The 22,133-nt window shown below is 32.7% G+C and overlaps 1 protein-coding gene across 2 annotated transcripts; it reads left to right on the forward strand.

Moving 5' to 3' along the window:
• Nucleotides 1-32: 32 nt before the first annotated feature.
• Nucleotides 33-21,824, forward strand: LOC143042087 (endonuclease 8-like 3). 2 transcript variants are annotated; one of them, XM_076214326.1, is made up of 10 exons: nucleotides 33-192; nucleotides 3,361-3,482; nucleotides 7,093-7,236; nucleotides 8,125-8,302; nucleotides 10,402-10,437; nucleotides 15,768-15,842; nucleotides 16,601-16,770; nucleotides 18,113-18,306; nucleotides 20,532-20,827; nucleotides 21,472-21,824. In XM_076214326.1, the coding sequence occupies exons 1-10, from the start codon at nucleotides 94-96 to the stop codon at nucleotides 21,631-21,633; spliced, it is 1,476 nt and encodes a 491-aa protein (XP_076070441.1). In that variant the 5' UTR covers nucleotides 33-93; the 3' UTR covers nucleotides 21,634-21,824. The 2 variants fall into 2 exon arrangements, with proteins under 2 accessions (XP_076070441.1, XP_076070442.1); XM_076214327.1 differs by having other exon boundaries at nucleotides 34-192; nucleotides 18,113-18,303.
• The last annotated feature ends 309 nt before the right edge of the window (nucleotides 21,825-22,133 follow it).

Raw genomic sequence — 22,133 nt, forward strand, 5'->3', positions numbered from 1 at the left:
TTAGAACTACCCTAAAGGGAGACTACTGTCGAAACAAGTTAGCGGGAAACATAAAAACATTACTTACATAACTCAAGACTTTTTACTCTCGCAATGGTTGAAGGACCTGGCTGTAAGATAAAAGGAGAAAAAATAAAAGGAAAACTAAAGGGAAAGATAGTAAAATCAGTTCACGGAAATGCAGTGGATAAGGTTCTCTAAGTTTTGTTGAGATTTTCGGAACTATAAGTTGTTGAAACCTGTAAACAAACAGACCAATTCTACTCATCTTCACCTTACCATTAAATTATAAGTCACATAAACTAAGTATTAATATACATATAGTAACAAAAATATCCTTATGTTGCAACGAAAGTTTATCAACAAATGGAAGTCCCTATACAGCCCTTACACGGGTAACCCCTTACACGGTCGGTAAAAAGTTTATCTTGCGCCTTTTCTCTCTTTTATATGAAGCCGGTACATGTACTAATGCACCATATTGCTAATTTGATTTCTGTCAAGCTTGACCTGAGAATCTATCCCACTTGATCTTTTGACGTCGTACAACAATCACTTTAATCATTGTGGCGTATGATATTTTCTGTTATGACGTCCAATTTTAACATGAACTTTCGTGATGAACAGTAAATTAATGGCAGACAAATAGCGATTAAGCGTTTGCCCTTTACCATCAGGTGTAAAATTGTCATTTTCGGCTACCATTAGCGTCAAAATGGTAAAATTTTACTGTGATCTGTCGAGACATTTATCAGAGGTCTCAAATGATTATTATATCTCTAACATCAATTTTGGAAAAAATTAATGTGATTTGTCAAAATCAGTCGATTTTTGTATTGTGTAAAAGAAAGAGAATATTTTATCATCATGCATTAAAAATAAGGGTTAACTTTATTTGATGAGAAATTTTACAGTTATTCGTCATAAAGGTACCCATACATGTCAACCTCTGACAATGGGAAATCATGTCATGACATGACATGATATGTCAAAAAGCATGTGAAAACGCGTGACGTAGATACGGACTTGTTAATATGAATGTGGTAATGTTCATAATTTCATACAAATTTGTGAATATAAAAAAACAATATATATTCTACTGTGAACTTTTATTATATTAAACAGTGGTCTGTTATGTTGCTTTTAAAGCACCACCACTAGGCACATATTCAAAACAACTGCAAGTTTCAAGTTTAGTTACATTTATTTGATAACAGCACACAATACAAATGTAACATAGTCAAGTTCTGATCAGAATTCAGTGTCAATTTCTTTATAATTAAAAAGGCTCTCCCACAGTATGAATTGATATTTGACTGAGCTTCATCAAGATTTAAAAGAATGTCATAATGTTGGTGTTTTTTTGGCAATGTAAAATGTCATCTATTATCTCTGCCACAGCTCCTATTGCTATTGCCTGGTTAAAACTGGGTAGTTCATCAGAAGAAAGTTGGTACTATGAGAGCTGATCCAACAGTTCTGTGATATTTTTATATCCTGATGGCCTGTAGAAATCTGTTGCCGTGTTGGCTAGATTTGAAACTGAAATTGAAAAAGAAAAATGTTTTATAAATTTGATTTCCATTAGATAAACATGTTAAATGCTTATTTAAATAGCTATTGTATTTCTCCTCTCACATGTATTGTTTTTTTTATCTTTGCAACATAGAATGCACAAATTATGCGTTACTTGTCTCTCGATCATTTAAACTCGAACTCCAAAATATAATTTATAAATCTTGAATCTTGCCGTACACATCGTTTTGGCTTAACAATCGGCACTTTAGACGATGGTACAGGCCCTGAAAGTGACCTCTTTCTGTGCACTTTTCCCCTATAAAGTGAATTTGAAAGAAAGTCATAAAATCGTTAAAACTAATCACAAATTACTTACCTTTTACCGTTTGTCCATATAGAAAAATAAACAATGTTGCAGCCAAACAATTACTTCGAACTTTTCGGTATTTATCGCTGAATAAGGAAAAAACCCGAGAATAGCGATATCACTAACGACCAAAAAATGAAAAGAACGAAAAAGCGTGTAATTGCGTGTAAAGTGGTGAAAAGCGTGTACACGCCATGTGACAAAATCCTCGCGTGTAAACCGTTGAAAAAGCGTGTATTACACGCGAATATCATGTCACTTGACATGTATGAAGGTACCCCCGGAACAACCCTCTAATACCACTTCTTTTTGCGCTTCAAGCAGACTGATACAAATATGGAAATATATTTTCCATGTAGGGCACATAAATGCTAACATTTAAGAAATAATTGCAAGGGTGATCAGGCTCCAGTACATTTATTAACTAGGGCACCATATATGAATCATAAGGGCTTACTTATCAAACAAAGAAATCTAATAAAATATTAACTGTTTTAATTTGTCCCAGATATTAGTTGTCTTTTGGACCAATGAGACATCTCCATCCAAGTCACGATTTGTAAAAGTAAACTATTATACATTTATATACATGTTGTACTAGAAGGTCACAGTACAAATGTATGGTCTTCCAACACAAAGCCTGGGCTCACACTGAACAGCAAGCTATATAGGGCCCCAAAAATGAACAGTGAAAAACAATTCCAACCATCTAATCAATCTTCTCTACATGCAAAAATGACATGTATATAAAAAAAAACCAGGTAAAACAATACTAAACCACACCAACAAACTATAACCACTGACTAAACTGATGCGGGACGTCACGTCCATACTGCCATGACATCCATTGAATGTATCGGCCACAGGGGTGGATCCAGCCATTTCAAAAAGGGGGGGTTCCAACTAATGTTAATGTCCTCATTCAAATGCATTGATTGTCCAAAAAAAAGGGGGTTCCAACCCCCCTGGAAGAGATGTATTGGCCATCATGGCCATAGGACAACATCCTACATGCTTGATACGTTTATTAGATTTGTAAAACAAACTAATGCATATCAGATGATTTATCATGTTTATAGAATACAAAATGTATTAATTTTTAATGAAAATTCAGATTAAAAAGTCTTCATTGTTTGTAATACATGTTATTCTTCAGTATTTGGAATATTAATCTATATCCCCGCTTTAAAAATGTAAGGGGTACACTGTTTTACTTGTCTGTCTGTCCATCAGTTCATCCATCCATCCAATGAATATTTTTCGTAATTCACCTATACATTTTGTACCTTTTGATGCATTTTCAGATTTATCACTCAACAACTTCCTGTTTACCGTAGATTTTTAGCGGGCAAGGGTACCATTAGTGAGCTACTCACTTGTTACATCATGCATGAAAAATTAGCCTATTTACATATTTGAAAGGGGGTCTAGTTACAAAGAAACTAAATATACTAAATTTATTATCCTCATTACAGGAGATTAAACCGACTAAAGGTATAACAACATCACAGTTCCATCAGCTGATTGGTCGGAGGTTAGATGAAGTACAAACAGTAGGAAAAGAGCTGTTCATGTACTTTGGAGAAATATGTCTAAGGTTTGATTCATTATATTGGAGAAGTTCTTTTAAAGTTTAGGACAATAAAAAGAAATCTGTGTTTAGGGTTTTTAAGTAATGGGTTGGTATAGGTTGTGATTTTTTTAAGTCTCAATCTATAATCATGATAATCTATAATCTATATATAAAATATAATGTTTTTCACCCAGTCCAGTTTTAGTATCAAAAATATGGATAATGAAACTTCAACTACTTTTTAGCTCACCTGGCCCAAAGGGCCAAGTGAGCTTTTCTCATCACTTGGCGTCCGTCGTCGTCGTCCGTCGTCGTCCTGCGTTAACTTTTACAAAAATCTTCTCCTCTGAAACTACTGGGCCAAATTTAACCAAACTTGGCCACAATCATCATTGGGGTATCTAGTTTAAAAATGTGTCCGGTGACCCGGCCAACCAACCAAGATGGCCGCCATGGCTAAAAATAGAACATAGGGGTAAAATGCAGTTTTTGGCTTATAACTCAAAAACCAAAGCATTTAGAGCAAATCTGACATGAATAAAATTGTTCATCAGGTCAAGATCTGTCTGCCCTGAAATTTTCAGATGAATCGGACATTCCGTTGTTGGGTTGCTGCCCCTGAAATGGTAATTTTAAGGAAATTTTGCTGTTTTTGGTTATTATCTTGAATATTATTATAGATAGAGATAAACTGTAAACAGCAATAATGTTCAGCAAAGTAAGATCTACAAATACGACAACATGACCAAAATGGTCAGTTGACCACTTTAGGAGTAATGCCCTTTATAGTCAATTTTTAACCATTTTTCGTAAATCTTAGTAATCTTTTAGAAAAATCTTCTCCTCTGAAACTACTGTGCCAAATTTAACCAAACTTAGCCATAATCATCATTGGGTATCTAGTTAAAAAAATGTGTCTGGTAACTTGGCCAACAAACCAAGATGGCCACCTTGGCTAAAAATAGAACATGGGGGTAAAATGCAGTTTTTGGCTTATAACTCAAAAACCAAAGCATTAAGAGCAAATCTGAGAGGAAGTAAAACTGTTGATCAGGTCACAATCTATCTGCCCTGAAATTTTCAGATGAATCGGATAATCGGTTTTTAGGTTGTTGCCCCTGAATTGGTAATTTTGAGGAAATTTTGCTGTTTTTAGCTCACCTGACCTGAAAGGTCAAGTGAGCTTTTCTCATCACTTGGCGTCCGTCGTCCGTCGTCTGTATACTTTTACAAAAACCTTCTTCTCTGAAACTACTTGGCCAAATTTAACCAAACTTGGCCACAATCATCATTGGGGTATCTAGTTTAAAAAATGTGTGGCGTGACCCCGCCAACCAACCAAGATGGCGGCCACGGCTAAAAATAGAACATAGGGGTAAAATGCAGTTTTTGGCTTATAACTCAAAAACCAAAGCATTTAGAGCAAATCTGACATGGGGTAAAATTGTTGATCAGGTCGAGATCTATCTTCCCCGAAATTTTCAGACGAATCAGGTAACCTGTTGTTGGGTTGCTGCCCCTGAATTGGTTATTTTAAGGAAATTTTGCAGTTTTTGGTTATTATCTTGAATACTATTATAGATAGAGATAAACTGTAAACAGCAATAATGTTCAGCAAATTAAGACCTACAAATAAGTCAGCAAGATCAAAATTGTCAGTCATTCCCTTAAGGAGTTATTGCCCTTTATAGTCAATTTTTAACAACTTTTCGTCATTTTTTGTAACTTGTACAAAAATCTTCTTCTCTGAAACTACATGGCCAAATTTAACCAAACTTGGCCACAATTATCATTGTGGTATATAGTTTAAAAAATGTGTCTGATGACCTCGCCTTCCAAACAAAATGGCTGACATAGCTAAAATTAGAACATAGTGGTAAAATGCAGTTTTTGATTTATATCTATGAAACTAAGACATTTAGGGCAAATCTCTCAAGATTTTAATGTCCATCAGAATAAGATCTATTTCCTCACAAATTTTCAGATGAATCGGACAACTTGATGTTGGGTTGCTGCCCTAAAATTGATAATTTTAAGGAAATTTTGCAGTTTTTGGTTATTATCTTGTATACTATTATAGATAGAGATAAACTGTAAACAGCAATAATGTTCAGCAAAGTAAGATCTACAAATAAGTCAACATGATCAAAATTGTAAGAGGACCCCTTAAGGAGTTATTGCTCTTTATAGTCAATATTGAACAACTTTTCGTCATTTTTGTAACTTGTACAAAAATCTTCTTATCTAAAACTATGGGCCAAATTTAACCAAACTTGGCCACAATCATTACTAGGGTATCTTTTTAAAAAAAGTGTCAAATGACCCCACCTACCAACCAAGATGATTGACATCAGTAAATACAGTAACAGGTGAGCGACACAGGCTCTTGAGAGCCTCTAGTTTTGTTATTATCTTGAATATTATTATAGATAGAGATAAACTGTAAACAGCAATAATGTACAGCAAAGTAAGAACTAAAAATAAGTCAGTCTGACCAAAATAGTCAATTGACCCCCTAAGGAGTTATTGCCCTTCATAGTCAATTTTTAACAATTTTCTTAAAATTTGAAGATTTTCAATAACATTTTCCACAGAAAGTACTGTTATAGATAGAGATAATTGTAAGCAGCAAGAATGTTAAGTAAAGTAAGATCTACAAACACATCACCATCACCAAAGCACAATTTTGTCATGAATCCATCTGTGTCCATTGTTTAATATTCACATGGACCAAGGTGAGCGACACAGGCTCTTTAGAGCCTCTAGTTATTTGTCATTAAACTATCAAGTTGATTTAACAGCAATTCTAGACAAAGGAAGATAACTCCAATTTTTAAAGATGAGGTTAACAATGACATTATTTATATTTTTAGAGCAGATATTAGATTCCTGCACCTTGCAAAAGTTAGATAATTTTCTTGACAAGTGTAACATCAATTTGTGCCTTGAATATCTGAGCATATATTACATCGAAAAATTTCTGGAAATGTTTATGGATAGTATGTATAGAATGTTATAGTCAATGCACTATATAGATATTTTGTGTATCAAAAAAGATAGAGATCAGCTTTGGAACATATAGATAACAAGTCAGTCTGATAAGGTTTTGACTGCATTTCATGCAATCTTTACCTAAGAAGTGAGACTTAGGCATGTTGTTTCTGTCATTGCACTTTGTTGTATTGATAAGCTTTAAAGTTTGTGATAAGATTATTAAGATAACTCAGACATCATTGGCTTAGCATACATGTACCTCTGTTTTTATACCTCACCTACGATAGTAGAGGGGCATTATGTTTTCTGGTCTGTACGTTCGTCCGTCCGTTCGTTTGTCCGTCTGTCCCGCTTCAGGTTAAAGTTTTTGGTCAAGGTAGTTTTTGATGAAGTTGAAGTCCAATCGACTTCAAACTTAGTATACATGTTCCCTGATGATATGATCTTTTTAATTTAAATGCCAAATTAGAGGGTTTACCCCAATTTTACGGTCCACTGAACATAGAAAATGATAGTGCGAGTGGGGCATTCGTGTACTAGGGACACATTCTTGTTACAATTTATTTGTATTTTGACTGGATTTTATTAAATTACAATACTAATGCATTGTATTTATTTTTTTATGGTTTTTTTTTTACAGAGTGCACTTCCTGATGGCAGGGTCATTTCTTGTGAACAACAAAAAGTTAGATCATGATCATGGAGGAACTGCAGAAACAGCTTCTCTAGAAATACAACTCTCTGAAGACAAATTAAGTTTCTATAAATCTGGTGTTATCATTAGGTAAATTATTAACCCTTGCTTTATTGTTGCAGAGTTACAATTATTTGAGGTAAAATAAGTTCATAAGATTTTAATTTTGCTATGTACAAGCAACAATTATATACTCCTTGTAACAAATTTTAATTGAAACCAGGCTTTAGTACTGTATGTATAATGCCTTTCAAAATTGATTTTTTTCTACATATTTGTCTTTTTTCTCCCCTGATACACAAACTTACTACAAGTAAGAAATATAGCCTTTATGTTATAAATAATGCCAATTGTACGACCCTTCTAGCTGATTTGTTTTTGTCCTCACATGAAGCTAAAAATTATACAAAACAAGACCAGGAGAAAAAGACACTGATCAACCAATATCTTTCAATTACAATGTCAGAAATATTGATCAAAACAATTTGACGAAGGAGTATCTCATAAAAACATCTCTAGGATTGTACAGCAATATGAATTGTGCATGGCAACATTTTATATATTTTTACTTGAAATTAATGCTGATAGACAACTAAAAGCAAACATCTACTGCAAACAGGATGACGATAGTTTTCAGATAGTCAACTTCCTTTTCTTGAGAATAAACTTACCCTTTGGCCCTGTTTATATCTTTACAGTATTAATGGATGGATTTCCCTGAACAATTTAAGGAATGCCTCTGACCACCCATTTGCTTATTATCACCCAAAAAAAAAAATATTGTTTGAATTTTGAAAAGGTGTGCATGGTCAATTTTGCAGAAACATCATGAACATTATGAATACCCATCCCCTCTTCAGAAAATATTTGAAAAAGAACAAATAAACATTATATATAATTATAAATGTTTTAAAATACATGTATTAAACAAATTTAATCTGAAACTAAATATATACATTTTTTCTAATTTGAATCAAGATCTTCCCAAGTGTGTCAAGAAAGATACGAAAATTTTCATGACCTTGACATTTGTTCCCCAGTATTCAACCAGAAAAGAGCTGTTGCTATGGTGATGGAACAAACAAACAGAATGGTCTGTGATGTGTTACTGGATCAAGATATTTTACCTGGAGTTGGAAACATTATTAAAAATGAGGTAAGAACATGAAGAACATATTTGAATTTTCTTGTGGCATTATAAACAAACTTGGCTTCCTAATTAGCAGAATACATAAAAAAATATAAAATTGAGAATGTAAATGGTGAAAGAGACAACTTGATCAAAAAGCAGAAAACAGCCGAAAGGTAACAAATGGGTCTTCAACTCAGTGAGAAAATGCTTCACCGGTAAGCGGGCCTCAGCTGGCCCCTAAACATAAAGGAGTAGGTTCACTAAGACCCCTTTTTGGCCCCAAAATATAGCAGTTTTAGAAAATTGTGAAAATGTAATCCTTAAGCTATATTTTGGAAAGTAAAATGCTTCTGCTACATAAATATGAGCTGTTTTTGACGATAAAATGCACAAATATCGCGTTCTAGCATCATTAAGTCATGCTAAATTACTGAAATCTTCAAAATTTTAGCATTTTGGTCAATTTTTAGACGGTTTCCGTCTAAAATGAAAGTGGCCGCATTCGTGTTCATTCATAATATTGAAATGTAAGTTGTATTTGATGATAATACAAAACATATATAAAGGTTGAGGATGAACACGGATGCGGCCACATTCATTTTTGACAAAAACCATCTAAAGAGTGACGTTTTTTGGCATATTTGATAGATTTTTCATATTTAAGCTTGAATCAGAGCGTTTTTAATGACTAAATCAGTTCAAATCTTTCACATAAACTAATCGAATCAATTGAAATAGACACTTAAGTGTTTAAAAAGTGTCCAAAAACTTTCGTTAGATGAACCTGAAATTTGAGGCCAAAATCGGCCCTTACTGGACCTACTCCTTTGTACTTATCCAGTGAAAATGGAAGTCATATTAAGCTCCAGAATATATAAATGAACTTAAATTAAAAAACACACATAGCATAACATACATATAAAGAACAAAACACACACAAGTACTGTTTTATTTGTTCCAAAGCAATGCATAGAAGTTGGTCACGCAATTAGTTATTTGCCATTCAGATCATGAATGTTACTGTGGTTTCATTATTATTTATGGGATACCAATTTTTGTGGATTGAGTGGATACCTGGCCTTGAAGTCATAAAACTTTAGAGTCTTTTTTGTACTTATTTTTGAATTTATGACTTCAAGGCACGGGAACCACAAATTCAAATGCCTAAAGGATTACAAATTTTGTATAGGAATTTAAGCAGACTTTTGAAAAATCACGAAATGAGATATTGTCCAAAATGTAGGTTTTTCTCAATACATGAAAATTGGCAACCTCGTTAAAAAAAATTAATCCACAGTATGCTTAAAATTTAGAGAAGTTAAAGAAACTTTGTATAGTAATTGCTAAATTTTAGTGAAAGAACAAACAATTTTGATGTTGAGCTTTGTAAAACTCTGTCCCCTTATCTAAAATTATTAAAGTGCTATGAACTTGATGTTTCAATGCATGAACATTTCATTGGGTTAAATTGCTCCTTGACATCATTATAATATTGATATGTCTAATTTTTGCAATAAATTATAATTTCTTCATACATTTCATGTGAATTTGAATTTAAGCAAAAAAAAACTTTCATAGGAGAATTTGTTCATCATATAAAGTATTAGATGTCTAAAAGTGATATTAACACAAATTGATAATTATAACAAAGAAATATTCAATGTTTTTATGCCCCACCTACGATAGTAGAGGGGCATAATGTTTTCAGGTCTGTGCGTCCGTTCTGTCTGTCCTCCTGTCCGTTCGTCCTGCTTCAGGTTAAAGTTTTTGGTCAAGGTAGTTTTTAAATAGTTGAAGTCCAATCAACTTGAAACTCAGTACACATGTGCCCTATGATATGATCTTTCTGTTTTATTGCCAAATTAGTGTTTTGACCCCAATTTCACGGTTCACTGGACATAGTAAATGATAGTGCAAATTTCAGGTTAAAGTTTTTGGTCATGGTAGTTTTTGATGAAGTTGAAGTCCAATCAACTTGAAACTTAGTATACATTTTTCCTGTGATATGATCTTTCTAATTTAAATGCCATTCTTGTTTATAAAGTCTTAAAATGATCAATGTGATATAAGACTTTGATACTTTGTTGTTCATATTTATTTCTATATGTTTAACTAAATTTCAGGCATTGTTTGACAGTGGAATAAAACCAGATTCTAAGGTAGTTATATCAGTCAGAATTCTACTTTGTCAAAATTATCTCTCCATTACACCAGTTAAGGAGGGTGGCTGGTATGAAAATTTCAGCAAAAAATTAAACATTTGTTTTTCATTACAAATTTTATTTATTACACTTTTAGTTATTACCTTATAATATGGTACAAAAATCACCCAAACAAATCGATTTGGTTTGGCCACACGTGACTTTTAAAATGTTTATATCATTGAAAAAGCTCCAAATTATCTCCCTTTGGTGCAAAACTGCCATTTATTGAAACTGAAATATCTTTTTTAACTCATCAGTAACCTATATTTTTTATTATTGTTTTCAAACAAGCTGTACGTAAAGTTAATAATTGTATAAATTTAAGTGATTTCTGTAATTTAGTTCTTATTTTATTTCAATTTGACCTCTATTTCTCCTATTATTTCAACAGAAAAAAAGGACATTAACAAAAATGTATGCTTCATTTGGTGGCCGATTGTGAGCTTAAATGAACGGTGACCCCATTTTTAGCTCACCTGGCCTAAAAGGCCAAGTGAGCTTTTCTCATCACTTGGCGTCCGTCGTCGTCGTTAACTTTTACAAAAATCTTCTCCTCTGAAACTACTGTGCCAAATTAAACCAAACTTGGCCACAATCATCATTGGAGTATCTAGTTTAAAAAATGTGTCCGGTGACCCGGCCAACCATCCATGATGGCCGCCATGGCTAAAATTAGAACATAGGGGTAAAATGCAGTTTTTGGCTTATAACTCAAAAACCAAAGCATTAAGAGCAAATCTGACACGGGGGTAGAATTGTTAAACAGGTGAAGATCTATCTGCTCTGAAATTTTCAGATGAATCGGATAACCCGTTGTTGGGTTGCTGCCCCTGAATTAGCAATTTTAAGGAAATTTTGCTGTTTTTTGGTTATTATCTTGAATATTATTATAGATAGAGATAAACAGTAAACAGCAATAATGTTCAGATAAGTAAGATTTACAAATAAGTCAACATGACTGAAATGGTCAGTTGACCCCTTTAGGAGTTATTGCCCTTTATAGTCAATTTTTAACCATTTTTCATAAATCTTAGTAATATTTTACAAAAATCTTCTCCTCTGAAACTACTGGGCCAAACTAATCCAAACTTGGCCACAATCATCTTTTGGGTTAGTAGTTTGAAAAATGTGTCCGGTGACCCGGCCATCAAACCAAGATGGCTGCCATGGCTAAAAATAGAACATGGGGAAAAATGCAGTTTTTGGCTTATAACTCAAAACCCAAAGCATTTAGAGCAAATCTGACATGGGGGGAAAATTGTTTATTAGTTCAAGATCTATCTGCCCTGAAATTTTCAGATGAATCGGACAACCCATTGTTGGGTTGCTGGCCCTGAATTAGTAATTTTAAGGAAATTTTGCTCTTTTTGGTTATTATCTTGAATATTATTATAGATAGAGATAAACTATAAACAGCAGTAATGTTCACCAAAGTAAGATTTACAAATAAGTCAACATGACTGAAACGGTCAGTTGACCCCTTTAGGAGTTATTGCCCTTTATAGTCAATTTTTAACCATTTTTCGTAAATCTTAGTAATCTTTTACAAATATCTTCTCCTCTGAAACTACTTGGCCAAATTAATCCAAACTTGGCCACAATCATCTTTTGGGTTAGTAGTTTGAAAAATGTGTCCGGTGACCCGGCCATTTAACCAAGATGGCCGCCATGGCTAAAAATAGAACATGGGGTAAAATGCAGTTTTTGGCTTATAACTCAAAACCCAAAGCATTTAGAGCAAATCTGACATTGGTAAAATTGTTTATCAGGTCAACATTTATCTGCTCAGAAATTTTTAGATGAATCGGACAATCCGTTGTTGGGTTGCTGACCCTGAATTGTTAGTTTTAAGGAAATTTTGCTGTTTTTGGTCATTATGTTGAACATTATTATTGATAGAGATAAACTGTAAACAACAATAATGTTCAGCAAAGTAAGATTTACAAATAAGTCAACATGACCGAAATGGTCAATTGACCCCCTTAGGAGTTATTGTTCTTTATAGTCAATTTTTAACATTTTTCATAAATTTTTACTAACATTTTCCACTGAAACTAATGGGCCAAGTTCATTATAGATAGAGATAATTTTAAGCAGCAAGAATGTTCAGTAAAGTAAGATGTACAAACACATCACCATCACCAAAACACAATTTTGTCATGAATCCATCTGCTTCCTTTAATATTCACATAGACCAAGGTGAGCGACACAGGCTCTTTAGAGCCTCTAGTTTTATTATACCCCCGCTTTAAAAAAGGGGGGGTATACTGTTTTACCTCTGTCTGTCCGTCCGTCCGTCCGTCAGTCAGTCCGTCCCATGAAACTTTCGTCACATTTTTCTCAGGAACTACACATCCACCCTTTCTGTAATTTGGTATCAACATTTATATATGTCAGCCATACCGTGTGATGCGTTTTCAGATTCATCACTTGACAACTTCCTGTTTACCGAACACTTGTCTGATTTTACACATGATAGCCAAGTTGAAAATTTTCAGATTCATCACTCGACAACTTCCTGTTTACCGAACACTTGCATATTTTTACACTATTAATATTATCCACTTGCCGCAGGGGTATCATCAGTGAGCAGTAGCTCGCAGTTTCACTTGTATATGTCAGCCATACCGTGTGATGCATTTTCAGATTCATCACTCGACAACTTCCTGTTTACGGAACACTTGTCTGATTTTACACATGATAGCCAAGTTGAAAATTTTCATCACATTTTTCTCAGGAACTACAATACAAGGATTTCTGAAATTTGGTTTCAGGACAGGGCTCACACTACTTCAAAATTATAGGGAGAAGTGACTTCTCTTTTTGAAACTGATAGGGAGAAGTGGTGAGATTTGAAAGAGCAGTGCTCATTCGCGCGGTGCGATACAATGTTTGGATTTTACAATAGTATAAAGGGCCATATGTAAATAATGTTCTTTTTATACTGTTCAATTCATATCTGAGTAAAAAAATTACAATTAAAGTAACATTTGAAATTAAAAGTTGTTTAAGCTTGTGAGAAACTACCAACTAAATATCTAGCACTAAAAAAATAAAAAATATTTAAAAAAATGTAAAGAAATTATAATATATCAATTACAATTTAATTAAAAATTATCTTGTGTATGACATTCAGTGTTTCTCATAAAAAAATATAAAAGTTATTAAGCTGGGCCATAATATATTGATATTAGTATAATAGTCTCAGAGTTAAGCAACTTTAATCAATAGTTTGAAACAATCCATAAAAAATATAAGGAATTATATACACCAATCAATTAAATGTAACCAAAAGTCTCTTAATGCGTGTGGAATGCGTAATTTTTCCCTTTGGGATCAACATTCTTCTGTCAGCTGTTCCATCCGTGCGTCCGTAGTAATTATTGTAAAAGTACGGATTTCGTTCATAGCTGGTCCGGTTCAGATCCGGAGATTAGAAATCGGTCAATGGCGGACGAATGCAAGAAAATTTACAAAAATAAACGATGTTTGACAAGTTATTTGGAAAGGAACATGACGTTTTTAATGCAATAAATGGATTAAAATTTACTGGAGGCAACTAATTTATCACGTTTAAATGAAGTAACAAACTTATTTTGCCGCCAAAATTGAGGTTGATGTACGTTTTCGAGTAACAAGCACCGGTACTTGCGGAAATGCACGAAGTGATAAAAAGTTGTATTTTTATCAAATAACCTGCTACACACTGCGAAGACAATGCTTCAACCTCTTTTCAAAAGATAATGAATCGTTTATGTCTGAATTAATTTCTTTAATTATCAATAAAAATTTGATGTTTCATCAACTTGGTAAAGATTGAAAATGTCCGATGACGGAAGCGACTGAAAGCGACTGTCGTCAAGAACAGGGCGACTTGTTTTCGCTTTTGGGGGTCGGGGAAAGCGAAGTGACGGTCGGGAAGGCGACTTCTTCGCCCAAGTCGCCTGGTAGCGTGAGCCCTGCAGGATTTATATAAGTCAGCTATAATGTGTGACATTTTTCTCAGGAACTACAATAAATTTCTCTACATAGTGCTCACCATTACAATCCAACCAATTAACCGATTAAATGTACTTTTCTGCATTCATTCAACTTAAAACTATTATCTGATCGGTTGTCAGGTGGCATTTGGTAGAAGTGTACTTTTCTGCATTCATTCAACTTAAAACTATTATCTGATCGGTTGTCAGATGGCATTTTGTAGAAGTGTACTTTTCTGCATTCATTCAACTTAAAACTATTATCTGATCGGTTGTCGGGTGGCATTTGGTAGAAGTGTACTTTTCTGCATTCATTCAATTTAAAACTATTATCTGATCGGTTGTCAGGTGGCACTTGGTAGAAGTTCAAAAATATTTAAAAATTTTCTACTTAAATATTTCGTTGAAGGGCAGACTGAACATTTTCAGAGGTTGAGGACTAATATGAGGCAGGCATAACCTGTGAATGGGGACGAAGTTTGTATAAATTAGTTTTTATTTCAATTCAAACATGTTTAAATTAAAAGTAACGTTCCCGACTTTGATTCTGTTGTTACGGATTTAGTTGTGACGTTGTGACGTTATTTTAGTTATGACGTCATGTTCAATGTAAAAAAAGAAACACTTTCATCAGGTAACGTTTATTTCATATCAAACAATTATTAAAAATGAAATTGGTATTGCGTTCCTTCCTATTTTATACTAGACCGATAAATATATATTAAATACTAAAGGTTTCAAACGAGACCGGAAAAAGGAAGTACATTGTAGATTTCTGCGCCGGTCCGGGATTTCAAAAAGGCGACAAAAAAAGATTTGAACGATTTTGAGTTCATTAGTACAATGAAAAATTCGGGAAATTTTCCCGTATTTTTTTTTATTGAATTTTTTTATTGAATTTTCTACTGTTATTGGGGACTTTGTCCCCATAATAACCCGAGATAACACACCCTAAAAGGATTTTTGTTTATGTTTGAAGCTATGCATTTTAAGATCCACCTACATTATAAGAAAAAGTTGTTCGAGTATGAACTTAATATTTGCTGTTTTTTAGAATGATTTTGTATTTACTTAGACCAAACAATAAGTGTTAACTGTCAAATGCTGAATAGAATACTAGGGTAGGTTGGAAGGTGTTTTTTTTTTAACATTAAGTCTATGGGAGTAAAATTGTGACTTTAATTGTGCTTAATCAAAAATGGCAAAATAAACTTTAGGGAAGAAAAAATATTGGGTAGGTAGGGTACAGTAATCACACATACTTTTTTGGCTTTACAATGATTGAATGTATCACATTTTTTCCAGATAAATGAATTGAAAGAAGAACATGTACTACATTTAGTGAAGATGACCAGAGATTTCTCTATGATATTTTATAAGGTAATAGATTTATATTATTACTCTGCCTTCTTGACCCAATAAATAAGAGACAAAAGATACCAGGGGACATAACTCTAAAATATCCAGACAATACAATGGGCAATAGAATAAAAAGAAGAAAACTAACAGCAGTCTATACTTCACTACCAAGAAAACTAGTAGCACCATCAAAATTTGAATTTTTAAATAATAAAGAAGAACTTTGATTTTATAAACTCACTGAATTTAATCAAGGAATCTGTAAAAATAATCTTAATTTTTTCAGTAAAATCCCTAGTCAAAATCAGGGATTTTATATAAACACATCAGTTCAGTGATTATACAAAATCCCTGATTTTACAAATTCACTGTAACATATATATACGTAACTCATGGCAAGTTACAATTTTGGTGATCACTCATAGAGGCTGATGCTAAAATCAAAGTCAAGGGGACATGACTCTGGCTATGACAATGGAAAAATATGTTTAATCATCTATGTCAAACATATTCCACATCCAACCCAATCAAAATGGTGCCTGTTTAAGGTATTTTGTGCAAATATTGCAGGCATAAAGGTAGTGAGAGTTGAACAATTTACTGCACCTGTAACATTTTTAAATAAGATATATTTAATTTATCCACTTTCATTTATTTTTTACCATCAAGCTTTTTCAAAGTTTTATTAGAAAGTCCTATGATATTGTCAGAACACTTTGCGACACTTAATTACAATATATTTTTATGATTTATATACATTTTTTATTTTCATGTACTAGTGTAGAAGTACTGGTACAAATTTGGGCAAGTTTATGAAAATCTACAACAAAGGAAAATGTGCTCAGTGTGGGGGTAAAGTGGTGATATGTAGACTTGGGGAAGATAACGATAGAATGACATACTTCTGTGGACAATGTCAGGATAATAACCTCAAACAAAAACAAACAAGGTAAAGTCAACACTTTATTAACCAAAATACAACAGCTTCAGAATCAAACTACTGTGGATTCCTTATTATTCGTTGATACCAATTTTAATGTATTCACTTGTTACCATGGCTAGGAAGCATGACTTCCAATGAACAACGAATTACATTTTATAAAAAAAATGCATGCAAACTTTGACAAAACCACGGAATCAAATATCCACATAACATATAAAAAAGAAGATGTGGTATGATTGCCAATGAGACAACTATCCACAAAAGACCAAAATGACACAGACATTAACAACTATAGGTCACCGTAAGGCCTTCAACAATGAGCAAAGCCCATACCGCATAGTCAGCTATAAAAGGCCCCGATAAGACAATGTAAAACAATTCAAACGAGAAAACTAACGGCCTTATTTATGTAAAAAAAAAAATGAACGAAAAACAAATATGTAACACATTAACAAACGACAACCACTGAATTACAGGCTCCTTTTCATCAAAGCAATGATAATTGGTAACCAAAAAAATAAATGAATCCACAGTATTCTGATTTTGTGTTATCATTTTGATTTTCATGTCTCAAACCGAATCCAGATATCTGCATCATAAAAAACAAGTCAAATCTTGAATCTACCTGATTAAGCTGTTGGTTACCTATTTTGATTTTGACATCTACTGTGTATAGGCCTTCACCAATTTGGACCACTTTATAATATATACAAAGAAAGATAAAAAGAATTTTATCTTTATTCTCATTACTGATTCACTAACTAAAGATCTGTTTCCATCCTTCTAACTGTAGGACATGTAGGTTTGGGTATTTTGAGTCATTTTGTGAAGATATTAAGAAGGTCATTTGAGGAGTGGGGTCTTTCTTTTCTATTCTTAATATTTTAAGCCATTTTTCTCTTATTCTAGAGTTAGCGGTATTAAGACAATTAAGAAGTACAAAACTCATGCAAATAAAGAAATGCTTCTTAGCTCATCATTAGTATACTGAAAGAAAAGAGAAAACATGAAACTATTTCTAGAGTAAAATACAGTGCGAAACAGAAATGTTGCAAAAATTAAAAAAAACTTCAAAATCTTGTTGTGCACTTAAACCCCCATTGGAATTTTCAAAAGTTAGATAGTTTGTAGCAAAAATTGAAAATGGATTCCCAAAAAATAAATATGGAAACTCAGATTTATTTCTTTTAAAAACTTTTCAGTTGATAAATCTAAAACTGGGCTTATGAATATGTTTGTAATGTCATTTTAATTTAAAAAGAATAGTTTGTTGTCAAAAAGCAAATATAAAATGAGAAGATCACAAATATTATTCAGACTTTTCAACTGTTTTTTTTTTATTTGTTAGAACATTACCTACAAAGAATAGCTTACTTGGATGGGTACAGACGGGGAAACTGCAGCAGATGGCACAACCAGAGGAAGCAGTTGACTGGGCATGCTCAGTTTGTACCCTCGTAAATAGAGCAGCAGCAGTCACATGTGATGCATGCATGACTAAAAGGGAGAGAAATCTTACCCCAGATGTGATAAAACAAGGTAGTAAGTTTGTGTATCAGGGGGCACAAAAGGACTGAGATTTAGAAAAAAATCTTTTTTTATAGGCATTATTCATGCTGCATGTACTAATGCCTGATTCAAATTTCTATCTGTTGATTAAAAACTATTTTTTAATGAACAAAGGGGGAATCTTAAGTAAACAGACTTTAGTTTCTTTTCAATTCAAATATTAAAGTCATTTAACCAATTCTTGAACCAATGCATGTATATATCATAAACTTAGTCTTCTGTGCACAATGTTATCATTTTTTACACAAATATATCTTATAATTGTCATTTTTTTTTTCTCTCTGTCTTATGATTTTGTCAAATATGGCAGCGCATTAAATGCTGTATTTTGACTCCGAAGTTTACGAATTGTCACCTTACAGTAAACAATCAACAAAAAAGCATGGATATTGAGCATGTGTTTAACATGTACAATCAGATAATAGTTTATTCCAGTGACAGATCCATGCGTATTGTGATCACTGGATTTTTACGAGAAGGTTCACGCTAAGGTCACTTTGCATACGGAAAATATGTCAACGAATTGCTTCCTGGAAACAAGCAATTAAAAAAAAAAAGTAAACTTCTAGATGTGGACAAATTAAAGAATTTTCTTCTGAAAAAGTATATGTACATGTATATAAGTTTAATAATGAAAACTATCCATTTTGTTATAAAAAACATATGCATCATTTTTTTTCAATTTGAGGTTTTATATGACTTTAAGGAAGGAAGATGTATTTTAGATAGAGATAAACTGTAAACAGCAATAATGTTCAGCAAAGTAAGTTCAACAGATATGTCAACATGACGAAAATGGTCAGTTGACCCCTTAAGGAGTTATTGCCCTTTATAGTAAATTTTTAACAATTTTTCGTAATTTTTGTAATCTTTTACAAAAATCTTCTCTGAAACTACAAAGACATATTCTACCAAATTTGTTCAGAATCATTATCAGGGTATCTAGTTTAAAAAATGTGTCCGATGACCCCGCCCGTGAACCAAGATGGCTGACATGGCTAAAAATAGTACATAGGATAAAATGACGTTTTTGGCTTTAGTTTTCTATGTTGTGTCGTGTGTACTATTGTTTTTCTGTTTGTCTTTTTTATTTTTAGCCATGGCGTTGTCAGTTTGTTTTAGATTTATGAGTTTGACTGTCCCTTTGGTATCTTTCGTCCCTCTTTGGATCATATCTCTGAAACCAAAGCATTTAGAGCAAATCTGAGAGGATTAAATTGTTTATCATGTCAAGATCTATATGCCGTAAAAATTTCATACCATTCATGCAACCTGTTGTTAGGTTGCTGCCCCTGAATTGGTAATGTTAAGAAAATTTTGCAATTTTTGGTTATTATCTTGAATATTATTATAGATAGAGATAAACTGTACACAGCAATAATGTACTGCAAAGTAAGACCTAAAAATAATTCAACATGACCAAAATGGTCAATGGACCCCTTAAGGAGTTATTGCCCTTTAAGTCAATTTTTAACAATTTTCATAAATTTTGAAAGTTTTACTAAATATTTTCCACTGTGACTACTGGGCCAGGTTTATTATAGATAGAGATTATTGTAAACAGCAAGAATGTTCTGTAAAGTAAGCTCTTCAAACACATCACCATCACCAAAACACAATTTTGTCATGAATCCATCTGTGTCCTTTGTTTAATATGCACATAAACCAAGGTGATCGACACAGGCTCTTTAGAGCCTCTAGTTAATTTTAGTTTCTTGTGTATAATTCCGAGTTTAGTATGACGTCCATTATCACTGAACTGGTGTAGATATTTGTTTAATTGCCAGCTGAAGGACGCCTCAGGGTGCGTGAGTTTCTCACTGCATTGAAGACCTATTGGTGACCTTTGGCTGTTGTCTGCTCTATAGTAGGGTTGTTGTCTCTTTGATACATTCCCCATTTCAATTCTCTATTTTATTTAGTATAACAGATCTATGAGAAATGTCACTCACCCTTATTTAACCATATATTTTCCAATCTCATGTTCATCTTACATGTGTTATGTATCAAAAGAAGGAAAATTTGTGTTAGTAGTGTGATTTTTTATACTGGTTAGAGCCTGTTCCTTAAAGCCTATATTTTTAATGTCATTAGATCCTTTCTTTCACATTTCTTAAAAAGTGAATAAGTTTAATAATAACAGATAAAAAAAGTAATTTCAAATTCAATTTTACTGATTGATTTCACTTTTATTTCAGGTAAAACTGCTCCACATTTGACAAATGGAACAAAAGACAATCTTATAAACTTAACTGCTAATTCTCAAAAGAGAAAATCAGCCGATCCTGTTACATCAAATACCATTAAAAGACCAAAAATAGACAAAGTCGTCAAAAAAGAGGAAAAACAAGATGCTGTCGTCAGTAAAATTCCTCCTTGTCCTGGACATAAACAAAAATGCAATATGACAGAAGTACGCAAAAAGGGAGATAACTATCTCAGATGGTTTTTCAGTTGTAGTCTGCCAAGATCAAAACAGTGTAAATTTTTCAAGGTTTGTAACAAGTCTTTTTTCATTATTTAGAGAAAAATATATTCTTAAAACAAATTAAAACAAATAATGCTTGGTTACTATTATAATAAATTCTAAAAAAAATAAAATGGGTTCGACTTCCATTTTTAAGAAATAAGCAACATTGACAAAATGAAGTAAAAATTGATTATAATTTGTTTCTATGTGATCATTTCTTATAGAATTGTTAATTTCTTGGGTTATTTTGATTGCTTATTTTAAAAAAAAAAAATTTGAGAAACAAGTTTTCTATAGAAAAAAGCAGGCATTGTGAAAGTTTTCAATATATTAGAACATGAGATTCATTTATTCTTCACTTGCCAAAAAATACATGTAAAAAATAACTTAAAATGAGAAAATTATTTGGAAAAACTGGTACTGTGGATTCACTTATTTTCTTGGATATAAATTTTAGTGGATTTAGGAAGTATTGCATTGTTCGTGGATATTTGATTTTGTGGTTTTGACGAGGTCTACATACACTCTTGTGGAAAATTTATATTTCGTTGAACATTAGTCCATGTGGTTCACGAATTCAATAGAAACTGGTGTCCACAGTATCCCACTTTAAGATAATGAATCACAATAACCAGGGGAAAGAATCATTTGATGTTTATTTCTTTCAGTGGGCCGATGAGAGTTTTCCATTGTGTGAAGGACATGTGAAACCCTGTACAATAAGGACTGTGATGAAGCAAGGACAAAATAATGGAAGGAAATTCTTCACATGTAGTTTTCCTAAAAATAAACAATGTGGATATTTTGAATGGGCCATTGGATATGATTGATATACACTTTTCAGCATTTTAGTACTTTTTATTTTATCTAATGTATAGAGTAAAACCACTTTTAAATGAAATCCTAATCTGTCTGTGTATCAGATGTTATAAGCCAATCGAAAATGACTTTAGAATGTCTTTCAAGTTCTACAAATACTTGTTTTAATGCACAGTTTGGAATAAATGGGGTAGATAAAGTTCTTCTCTGCTATCTTTTTTAAAAATAAAATATTAGAGTTAAAATATCCATTCATGTCTTTATGTAACACTCAATATAAGAAGGTTTAGATATTACAAAGATTGGAGGAAAAATGTAAAGTTGAAAAGAAGATACATTGATATTAATATTAATTGTTAACAATGAACGGCAACTGAAGAAGGGGAGATAATTCATATCAAAACCAATACACTTTACAAAAGGCAGAACAGAGGCAGATTTAGGGGTTTTTTCCCCCTTTTCTGGGAATAAATTGTTGTTTACGGTATATAAAAAATCACTGAGGCATTAC

The sequence above is a fragment of the Mytilus galloprovincialis genome, chromosome 8 (genome assembly GCF_965363235.1).
Source record: "Mytilus galloprovincialis chromosome 8, xbMytGall1.hap1.1, whole genome shotgun sequence".
Lineage (NCBI taxonomy): Eukaryota > Metazoa > Mollusca > Bivalvia > Mytilida > Mytilidae > Mytilus > Mytilus galloprovincialis.